Source organism: Myotis yumanensis, unplaced genomic scaffold (assembly GCF_028538775.1).
Source record: "Myotis yumanensis isolate MYYU_CA2020_CCGP unplaced genomic scaffold, mMyoYum1.0.hap1 SCAF_18, whole genome shotgun sequence".
In the NCBI taxonomy this organism is placed as follows: Eukaryota; Metazoa; Chordata; class Mammalia; order Chiroptera; family Vespertilionidae; genus Myotis; species Myotis yumanensis.
In genome coordinates, this window is record NW_027223769.1 from 9,469,472 (window position 1) to 9,480,965 (window position 11,494).

At 47.8% G+C, this 11,494-nt stretch overlaps 1 protein-coding gene across 2 annotated transcripts in view; it reads right to left on the reverse strand.

Annotated features, from left to right (window-relative positions):
• Positions 1 to 366, reverse strand: part of LSM14A (LSM14A mRNA processing body assembly factor) — an 80,034-nt gene extending 79,668 nt beyond the window's left edge. For both annotated transcript variants that reach the window (XM_070398705.1, XM_070398704.1), the window contains exon 1: positions 103 to 366. In XM_070398705.1, coding sequence (XP_070254806.1) covers positions 103 to 223 — 121 coding nt within the window. In that variant the 5' untranslated portion in view covers positions 224 to 366. The remainder of the gene's footprint in view (positions 1 to 102) is intronic.
• Between the last annotated feature and the right edge of the window lie 11,128 nt (positions 367 to 11,494).

The following is an 11,494-nucleotide window of genomic DNA, read 5'->3' on the forward strand; positions in this document are numbered from 1 at the left end:
GGAGGACGGCGGAGGGGGCAGGGATGGAGCGAGGGGGCCGCAAACCGATAGCAGAGCGCAACCCTGATTGGGCGCAAGGCCCGACACCCCACCCCGGAGTACCTTTGGCGAGAGCTACGGTGGAGTTCTCGGTGTCGATGGTGTAGAGGATGCCCTCGTAGCGGATCTCCGCCTTGGAGATAAGGCTGATCTTGCTGCCGATGTACGGGGTGCCCCCACTCATGGCGCCGCCGCCGCTCTAGGCCGCTGGCAGAGAGGCAGATTCCACGCCGCGGTCGCCGCTCTGCACGCCCGCTCGCTCCGTCGGTGCCTACAGCAGCTGCCTCAGACCCAACATGGCGGCGGCGCCGGCTCCGCTACCCTCCCCCAGCCTTCCGCCCTCAAGCCGCGGCGCGGCGGCGGCGGCGGCAGTAGCGGCGGCGGCGCGGGGCATGCTGGGCCAGTGAGGCCGGGCTCTCGCGAGACTCGGCTGGCTGCGTGAGGCTCCGCAGTTCTCCGCGGATTCTGTAGTCCCTGTAGCACCCCTTGACCTGGTCTAGTGGGATCCTGTTTGGGCCGCCGGAGAGGAGTTTGAGGAGAGGCGAAGTGCTTCCTGGCGCCGAGACACCGTGGGTGCGCGGCCCTGTTGACCTCAGGTGTGGCCTTCACTATTTCCATTCCGGTTGTAGCTTGTCTTTGCCAACGTCCCCAACCCTGGCCTGGAACTGGTATTCTGTCCACACTTTCAGATGGTCCCATTCCGGCTCTTAGCTTTCAAAACCATTGAGTATTTTTTTAATATACATATTTTTTATTGATTTCAGAGAGGGAGGGAGAGTGATAGAAACTCACTCTCAATGATGAGAGAATCATTGATCGCCTACCTCCTGCCCTCCCCCTACAGGGGATCAAGCTGGTAACCTGGGCATATGCCCTTGGCTGGAATCAAACCTGGGACCCTTCAGTCTGCAGGCCTACGTTCTATCCACTGAGCCAAACTAGCTAGGGCCCATTGAGTATTTGCAGCTTTGATCAATTCTGTGAACTCAGAATTCATATAAATAGACTCAACCTCAGCTGGATGTCTTAATTGGCAACTTTGTGTGTCCAAAGCCTTACTTCCAATTTCCTGTCCAAACCTAACCTTTTTAAAAAAAATATATATATTATTGATTTTTTACAGAGAGGAAGGGAGAGAGAGAGTTAGAAACATCGATGAGAGAGAAACATCGATCAGCTGCCTCCTGCACACCTTCTACTGGGGATGTACCTGCAACCATGGTACATGCCCTTGACCGGAATTGAACCTGGGACCTTTCAGTCCTCAGGCCGACGGACGCTCTATCCACTGAGCCAAACTGGTCAGGGCTCCAAACCTAACCTTTATTGTAATCCATTGAGGTGTGAAAATGAATAAAAGGAAACCTCTTTCAAAGTGGAGTGGGGAAGCCCTGAAATGTAGCTCTCTGGAAGGTACCATCCATCACAGCTTACTTTACAAATCTAGTCATGAAGAAGTTTATTTTGCTACCCCAGTAGGAGGAAAGAAGGTTTTTCTCCTAATCCAGCCAATGAAAACTACCACACTCAGCCAATGAGAAGCCCCCATTACCCTGAATTTTCACTCTCCCCCAATGGACTTTTGCTTAGAACTGCCCATCTAATCTAACCACTTCTCACCATCTCCACCTCTACTTCTCTGTGACATGCTACCATTATTCTGGCCAGGATTATTGCAATGACCTAAAACAGTGGTCGGCAAACTCATTAGTCAACAGAGCCAAATATCAACAGTACAACAATTGAAATTTCTTTTGAGAGCCAAATTTTTTAAACTTAAACTATATAGGTAGGTACATTGTTATTAACTTAATTAGGGTACTCCTAAGCTGGCCTTTGCTAAAAACGTCCTCAATCTGATTGAGGTACGTTTGCTGCGGTCGACCCCTTCCAACTCTCCCATCCACACTCATCTTGTATACTTGTTTTGTCTATCTCCTTTCGTTCATCCTCTCTATATGTCCAAACCATCTCAACATAACTTTCTCAATCCTCAACACTACATCTTCTTTCACTCCACAACGTTCCCTAAAATTAACTTAATAAACTTTACTTAAAGTTCTGTCTTAGTTAAACTATAGGTACGTTGAATAAAACTTGATATACTTAATAACGATATTATTTATTGATAAAATTAAATTCCTTACAATTTACCTTACAATATCCATAAAATTAAATCATGACAATGACTGACAAACACTAATGTGAACAATGGCCTTGCATCTCTTTGGAAAGTTTGGGTAAGTCAGGTTTGTATGTTGTTGTTTTTAATTTTAGGCACGATTCCAGGTTCTCATCAATAAGACTTCTCAATTTACTCTTGATAAGGGTCATGCTTGAAAATGTAGGATTTGCAGCTGGTTGGAAAAATACAGGTAACTTTATGCTTCGAGTAGGTACTTTTGTCACCCGCGCACGATTTGCGGACACAACTAGCACTAACCACTGCACAATGAGACTGCTGACTGACTGGCTCACTCAACTCATGCATGAATCTCGCGCGCCTCCCCTGTACTGCATATCCCGCGGCCCGCCTGTGCTGCGTCTCCCGTCGCCCGACCGACTGACCGACCGACACCCCCCACTTCTTCTAACACCACTTCTTCAAAATAGACTCGCCCAGGCCGAAAACTGACTTCTGCGCATGGGCCTCGAAGTTTCAATCGCACTGTATGTGCGTGCCCGCACGTGGTATTTTGTGGAAGAGCCACACTCAAGGGGCCAAAGAGCCGCATGTAGCTCGCAAGCCATGGTTTGCTGACCACTGGCCTAAAATATCCCTCAACTTCTGTCCTTGCCCCCAATAGTTTATTCTCAACACAGCAGCCAGAGGGATATTGTTAAAATCTAAGTTAAATCATGTCCCTCCTTGCTCAATATTCCTCTCCCCAATGAATTCACGCCACACAAAGTAAAAGCCAGACTCCTTACTTTGTCTTATGAAGACATACATGATTTAGCCCATGGGTTACCCTACATCCCATTCTGTTTCAGCCACCCCTTCTTTTCCCAGAGCTTTCACAATTCATTCAGAATTCTGCTCAAATTCTGCTCCAGAGATGACTTTCCTTAGTGTCCTACTTAAAATAAGAATACTTTGCCCTGGCCGGTACGGCTCAGTTGGTTGGGTTTTCTCCTGTGCACCAAAAGGTTCCCATTTTCTCTCTCTCTCCCTCTCTCCCTTCCTCTTTCTCTAAAAATCAATAAATATAAAATGAGAACATCTGCTCATTCAACATTCCCTTACCTTGCTTGCCTTTTCTTTAAAGCATTTATCTCTTCCCAATATGTCTGTTATTTCCGAGTGTCTTCTTCTTCACTAGAATGTAAATGTTTTGAGGCAGGGACTTAGTTTTCGTCACTGCTGGATGGTCAGGACTGAGTACAGTGCCTGGCACAGGGCAGTTGCTCAGTAAATGGCTTCATGAATGAACAGTTAGAGGAAGGCAGAGCATAAGCAGGATGTCTGGTAAGCTGAGTGAACAAATGGTGAAAAGTCTGGCAACTCAGAGAAGGGGAAGCAGGAGAGAAGAGAAAGCACTAGAAGCTGTGTTGGGACTGATACACAGTGGCTTCAAAGGAAGGCTGTGAAATACCTGCTTAAGTGCAAGGTTGCTTGCTGGGAGTTGAACTCTTATTTCTGTTCTTTCCTCCCCCTTCCAGGCCTAGAACCTAGTTTACCTTCCCATGCTTGCCGGGTGAGCTCATCTTTTTCCATCTATAAGCTGAGAGTTCCTAAACTTACATCTTCATTCCTGATCTTCTGACTTCCAGAGTCACATTAACTACATATTAACTAGATGCAATTGCTTGGGTGTCCCACTTGCACTTCCAACTCAACATGTTCAGTATTATCTACATCTACTCTCCTCCTTCCCCAAAATAAACCTGTTCTTTGTCCATGCTCCCCATCCCATAACTGACTTCAGGACTCACCCAGGAGTCCAATCCTGAAACCAAGAGTCCTTATCTTCTTACACCCAATCAGTCATCAATCTTGTAGATTCTACTTTATGTTATGTAATTCATGGTTTCCTGCACCCTAGGGCACCAGAAACTATGCCTACATGCATTTGATCAATGTAGTAGCCCATAATGTATTATCTATGTGACTCTTCTATTTATGTGCTAAAAAAAAAAAGTTGACAAGTGTGACACATTTCACCACCAGAAAAACAACTTCCTGGGGTGGGGGGACCAGGAAGAGATTAACCAAAGAATTTATAAGCATACTAGAGGCTCAGTGCATGAAATTTGTGCATGGGTAGGGTCCCTAGCGGCTGCCGGCTGCCATCCGCCAGCCGAGGTCTCCCTTCGCACCCGCCTTGGCCTGGTGCCACCTGCTCACCTGCTCCACCATCCCGTCGAGGTCCCACTCTCCTCGGGGCCCATTGGGGCTGGCAGCACCTCCACTGCTGCCTGCTGCCAGCATTGCATCACAGATGCCCACCATGTTCCGTGCCGCCCCCTGGTGGTCAGCACATGTCTAACTCCCAGTTGGTCGAACTCCTGCCTGTGGGGACAATTTGCATATTAGCCTTTTATTATATAGGATATGCATAACCCTTGGACAGACAATAGTGCAGTGAAGGCCTGGGATAGGGGTGGGAGTGGAGTGGACAGGTTCAATAGGGGGAAAAAAGAGCGCATCTGTGATACTTTCAACAATAAAAATAAATTTAAAAAACACAATTTCCTCTCATTGAATGTTTTCAGCAAAAGATGCTCTAGAATTTCTACATTGGAGGGGTTAAGAAGAGGCAATCTAGTTGGAAGGGGAGACAGGGAGGATTGGAGGCTTGTCCAAAGCAAATTTTCTAGCCAGTATACTGTTTTTTCTTTTGCTTACATTTGTCTTTGCTTGGTGAGGCAGGGGAGTGGCTGATGAAGAATATGGGGGAAACAAAGCTCCTACTCCTCATCATCTTTTGGTGTAATTGCTGTTATTCACTGTAACTCCTGCATGCCTGAGGCTATGGTCACAATTAAATAATTGCTTCCCAGAACATAAATCTCACTCTTCCTCTTCTACTCTCCTTCATTTCTGGTATGATATGAAAGACTCTCTATCCTATCTCCATTTGACAGGCAAGATTCATAGTCACCCTTCTTCTATAAATAAAAATTAGCTCAGAATAGATCAAAGACCTAAATGTCTGAATTAAAAATATAAAACTCTTAGAAGAAAATATTGGAGTAAATCTTTGTGACCTAAACTAGGCAATGGTTTCTTAGATATAGCACCAAAAGCTTAAGCAACCAAAATAAAAATAGGTAAATTGACTTTATAAAAATTTAAAACCTTTGTACTTCAAAGGATATTATATAGAAAGTAAAAAGACAACCCACAAAATGAGAGAAAGTATTTTCAAATCAAAGCAAGCATGATTTGCAAATCTGATAAGGGTCTTATGTCCAGAATATATAAAGCATTGTTATAATCAACAATAAAAACACAAATTAAGTTGTCCAATTTAAAAATGGGTAAAGGATTTGTATGGACATCTCACCAGAGAAGATTATGTAAATGACTAAATAAAGGGAAATATTCTTAACATCATTAATCATTAGGGAAATGCAAGTCAAAACCACAATAAGATACCACTTCATAACTACTAGGATGGCTAGAATTAAAAAGACAGACAATCACAAGTATTAGGATGTGGAGAAATTGAAATCCTCACATATTGCTCATCCTATATAATAAAAGGCTAATATGCAAATTGACCAAATGGCAGAATGACCAGTCGCTATGATGCACACTGACCATCATGGTGCAGGCGCTCAGCACAGGAGCTGCCCCCTGGTGGTCAATGCACTCCCACAGGAGGAGCGCCGCTCAGCCAGAAGCCGGGCTCAGCCAGAAGCCGGGCTCACGGCTGTGAGTGCAGCGGCAGCAGCAGGAACCTCTCCTGCCTCCACGAAAGCACTAAGGATGTCCGACTGACGGCTTAGGTCCCGGAAGCAGGCCTAAGCCGTCAGTCAGACATCCCCTGAGGGCTCCTGGACTGCGAGAGGATGCAGGCTTGGCTGAGGGACCCCCCTCCCAAGTGCACAAATTTCGTGCACCGGGCCTCTAGTGGGAATATAAAATAATGCAGCCACTTTGGGAAAAAGTTTGACATTTCTCAAAAAGTTGAACATAGAGTTACCATACGATGCAATTATTCCATTCCTAGATATATTCTCAAGGAAATTGAATCCAACCCCTACTCCCCCCAAAATTGTACATAGCTGTTTAAAGCAACATTATTTATAATAGCCAAAGTGGAAACAACCCAAATATCCATCAACTGATGAATGGATAAACAAAATATGATATATTCATAAATTGGATTTTATTTAGCCATAAAAAGAAATGAAGTACTGCTACATGCTATAAGATGCATGAACGTTAAAAAGGTTATACTAAGTGAAATAAATCAGACACAAAGGCCACATATTACATAGTTCCATTGATATGAAATGTCCAAAATAGGGAAAATTCAGAGAGACATAAAATAGATTAGTAGATGAGTAGTTGCCAGGGGCTGAAGGTAAAGATAGGAAGTGGGAATGGGGAGTGAATGCTAATGGGGGCAGGGTTTTTAGGGTGATAAAAATATCCTAAATTAGATAGTGGTGATAGTTGCATTACATTATGACTATCTTAAAAACCACTAAATTATACACTTTAAAAGGATGCATTTTATGGTATGTGAATTGCATATCAATAAAAAAAATATTCAAAATATAACCCTACCCGAGGCTGGGTGCATGAAATTCATGCATGGGCGGGGTCCCTAGGCCTGGCCAGCAATCAGGGCCAATCAGGTTCCCTGCCTCCCTCCCCCCACCCTGTGTCCTCCTTCCCTCACTGCCTATGCGCTGCCACCGCATGGTTCCCCACCTCCCTATCAGGCGATTGGGACCTGCCGGCCAGGGGTAGGGGCCAACTGCCACCGTGGCAGGTGGGCAATGGGCCGATCAGGGCCTGCTGGTGGGGAGGAACAGGGGGAGGGACCCAGGAGGTTGTCCGTCAGCCCTGAGGAGGGAGCAGGCTCTTGGCCCCCCCTGGGAAAGGGGCCACATCTGCTACCACCCACCCCCGGTTCCCCTTCCCAGCCCAGGGGCCCAGCCCCGATCAGGTGTTTGGGGCCTGTTGGCTAGGGGGAGGGACCGGGAGGTTGGCCAGCAGGGCCTGCCGTCTGGGGGCATCTCCTGCGTTGAGCGTCTGCCCCCTGGTGTTCAGTTTGCATCATAGAGACAGGTCGTTTCCTCATAACAGTCACTTAGGCTTTTATATATAGACTAGAGGCCCGGTGCACAAAAATTTGTGCACTCGGGGGGAGAGGGGGTACCCCAGCCCAGCCTGTGCCCTCTCACAGTCTGGGACCCCTCGGGAGAAAACAACCTGCTGGCTTAGGCCTGCTCCCTGGTAGCAGAGGGCAGGCCCAATCCCTAGGTGCAGCCCCTGGTCAGGCTCAGAGCAGGTTCGATTGGGGAGTTGGGGCGCCACCCCGTCATGCACAGAGCAGGGCGGATCGGGAGGTTGCGATGCCACCCTCAGTCACACTCAGGATAGACTGATTGGGGGGTTGGGGCACTGCCCCCTGTTACACTCAAGGCAGGGTCAATGGGGAGGTTGCGGCGCCACCCCCTGTCACGCACAGAGCAGGGCCGATCAGGGGGTTGGGGCGCTGCCCCCTGTCACTCACAGAGCAGGGCCAATCAGGGGGTTGGGGCGCTGCCCCCTGTCACTCACAGAGCAGGGCCCATCAGGGGGTTGAGGAGCTCCCCACTGTCACTCACAGAGTAGGGCCAATCAGGAGGTTGAGGAGGTCCCGCCTGTCACTCACAGAGTAGGGCCGATAGGGGAGCTGGGACACCGCCCCCTGTCACACACAGAGCAGGGCCGATCAGGGGGTTGGGGCGCTGCACCCTGTCACACTCAGGGCAGGGCCAATGGGGAGGTTATGGCTCTACCCTGTCACACACAGAGCAGGGCTGATCAGGGGGTTGGTGCGCTGCACCCTGTCACACACAGAGCCGCAGGGCAATCGAGGGATTGGGGAGCTCCCCCCCATCAGGCACAGAGCAGGGCTGATCAGGAGGTTTGGGCGCTGCCCCCTGTCAGGCTGATCCCGGTGCCGGGAGGCATATTACCCTTTTACTATATAGGATAGAGGCCTGGTGCACGGGTGGGGGCTGGCTGGTTTGCCCTGAAGGGTGTCCTGGATCAGGGTGGGGGTCCCCACTGGGGTGCCTGGCCAGGCTGGCTGAGGGGCTGAGGGCTGTTTTCCCGCTGGCAGTTGACTAAAAGCTCCCAACTGCTCCTTGTTTTCTTTTTTTTTTTTAATTCTGGGCCAGCTTTAGCTCTGAGGCCTCGCTGCTGAAAACATGGATACAATGTTGCGGTCCGGAGCTGACTGAAAGCCGGTTTTGTTTAGCTTCTTATTTGCAACATAGTAATAGTTGCTTAGAGTTGCAGTTGAGAGGCCGGCAAGTGAGGCGGGGAACGTTGGAGTCTGCAGTTCCTGGAGGAAGCAAGCCTCCCTGCTCGCTTCAGTGCATGGCTGCCGGCCGCCATCTTGGCTGACAGTTAATTTGCATCATGATACGCTGATTAGCCAATGGGAAGGGTAGCGGTCGTACGCCAATTACCATGTTTCTCTTTTATTAGTGTAGACTAGAGGCCTGGTGCATGGTATTCATGCACTCTGGGGGGGGGGGGGGTCCCTCAGCCCAGCCTGCGCCCTCTTGCAGTCTGGGACTCCTGGGGGGCAGGGAGGATGTCTGCTTGCCGGCTGGCGGACATCCCTCTTACAGTCCAGGACTCTTGCAGTCCGGGACCCCTCGCTTCTTACCGCCTGCCTGCAGTGGAGGCAGGAGAAGCTCCAGCCACCACCTTTGGGCTTGCCAGCTTTGAGCCCAGCTTCTGGCTGAGCGGTGCCCCCCCTGTGGGAGCACACTGATCACCAGGGCGCAGCTCTACATTGAGCGTTTACTCCTGGTGGTCAGTGTGCATCATAGCGACAGGTCATTCCTCTGTTCAGTTGATTTGCATATTAGGGTTTTATTATATAGGATAGATTATTAAACCAAGTGAAAGGTTAAAGTGAGCGGTGCATGGGCAGACTAAATAGCCATCTCAGATGGTAATTAAAGAAAATTGAATTTACTTAAGGAACAGGGGATGGGAGATAGAGATATACAAAGGGAAGGGCTACACAGAGAAAATGGAGCCTTGGAGACAGGTTCAGGGAATTCGCCCTGAATGATCTGCTGCTGCCATTGCTCCCTTAGTTGCAAATCTCGTGAGGCCCTTAGAGGTTAGGGGATCCATGCCTGTGAGGGAATGGCATGGGCGTGCTCTTAGGAGAGAGGGCACACACTGGGTCCTTTGTCCTGAGATATTTACCTCTTTCTTGCAGGTGGAAATCTTAAGGGTGGTCTCAGAGGAGGTACTTAATAGAATATCTATCAGCTCTCCAGGTGTGCTCTTTCAGGGTCATGGTTTCCACTGCTTGGTCGGTGCCAGGGCAGGGGTCTTTAGTTAATGTAGCTGGTCCTGAGGCAGCCATGGCATCACTTAAATAGCAGCCAAATGCATGCCCTAAATCAGGGGTCCTCAAACTTTTTAAACAGGGGGCCAGTTCACTGTCCCTCAGACTATTGGAGGGCCGGACTATAGTTTAAAAAAAAACTATGAACAAATTCCTATGCACACTGCACATATCTTATTTTGAAGTAAAAAAACAAAACGGGAACAAATACAATATTTGTATTTGCATGTGGCCCGTGGGCCGTAGTTTGAGGACCCCTGCCCTAAATGATGCAAAAAGAAAGGCAAGTGACATCTACTGAAGGTCTACTTTGTGCCAGGTATTGGGTCATTTTATATACATTTCTGAGAAGAACCAACTGACACACATGCTGAGTTTAGAACGTAACCCTGTGTAAGTTGTGGCTCCTCCAATGAGCAGCTGATTATTTGGATCCAATCAAGAGCTGATCTGAATTAGGCTGGAGTGCAGCTTTAGTTAGTTTCAGTTTACCTGGGCTTCAAATGTCCTAAGGGCAAGATATAGTCTGAGGGTCTTTAGGGCTCCTCCTTCTAATGCAGCGGTTCTCAACCTGTGGGTCGCGACCCCTTTGGTGGTCAACGACCCTTTCACAGGGTTCGCCTAAGACCATCCTGCATATCAGATATTTACATTACGATTCAAAACAGTAGCAACATTACAGTTATGAAGTAGCAATGAAAATAATTTTAAAAAAAGAAAATAATTTTACGGTTGGGTCACATGAGGAACTGTATTTGAAGGGCCAGAAGGTTGAGAACCACTGTTCTAGTGGGATTTGGACTCAACTATTGGGAGTTGAAGAAGATCTTTTTCTGTCTTTCAGTCCAGGCCTCAGCCTGCTACGCTGCCACCCACTTAACCAAAGAGGAAGACTAGCTCTGTGTTTTGGGTTCTTATATATCCTCATCTGTTCCTTTAGTTCATACAGATGTTTAAAGTATCAGTGATTTATTTAAAAAAATATTTTTATTTCAGAGAGGAAAGGAGAGGGAAAGAGAAAGAAAAACATCAAAGATGAGAGAAAATCATTGATTGGCTGCTTCCTGCATGCCCCCTACTGGGGATTGAGTTCACAAACCGCCCCCCCCCCTCGCCCCCCTGCATGTGCCCTGACCAGAAATCAAACCCATGACCTCCTGGTTCATAGGTCCACGCTCAACCACTGAGCCACCTTGGCCAGGCAGTGATTTCTTCTTAGCCAAGTAGAGCCCTCTGACTGTGGCAGGCACCATCATTTGCCTGCCCATGCCCAGACTTGGCAAATGCCCCAGTAGTCACTAATCTTTTCTCACTTATGAAGTCTTGTTCCCCTGCTCTAGGATTTAGTTCCTTTATACTACTTTGTGATTTTTGTAAAAATAAATAATAGTATTTTACACATTTTCCCCTAATATTATAGTTGAAGTGGTCATTTGTCGAGACCTTTTATAGTCTACTTGGCAGAGGAATTTGGAAGATTAAAAAATATGTTTATTGATTTCAGAGAGGAAGGGAGACAGAGAGAGAGATAGAAACATCAATGATGAGAGAGAATCATTGATCGGCTGCCTCCTGCACATCCCACACTGGGGGGATTGAACCTGCAACCCGGGCATATACCCTGACCAGGAATTGAACCATGATCTCCTGATTCATAGGTTGATGCTCAACAACTGAGCTACATTGGCCAGACTGGGAGATTTTTTTAGCCATGTTCATATCCATTAAGGTTATCTACACTAATAAAAGACAAACATGGAAATTGACCATACCTTCGCTATGCCTTAAGCCGTGCCCACAAGCCACACTCACAAGCCATGCCCACTAGCCAATCAGGAGCAAATATGCAAATTAACCCAACTAAGATGGCGGTGGCCATGGAGCTGGAGTGAGCAGGAGGCTTGGGTTGC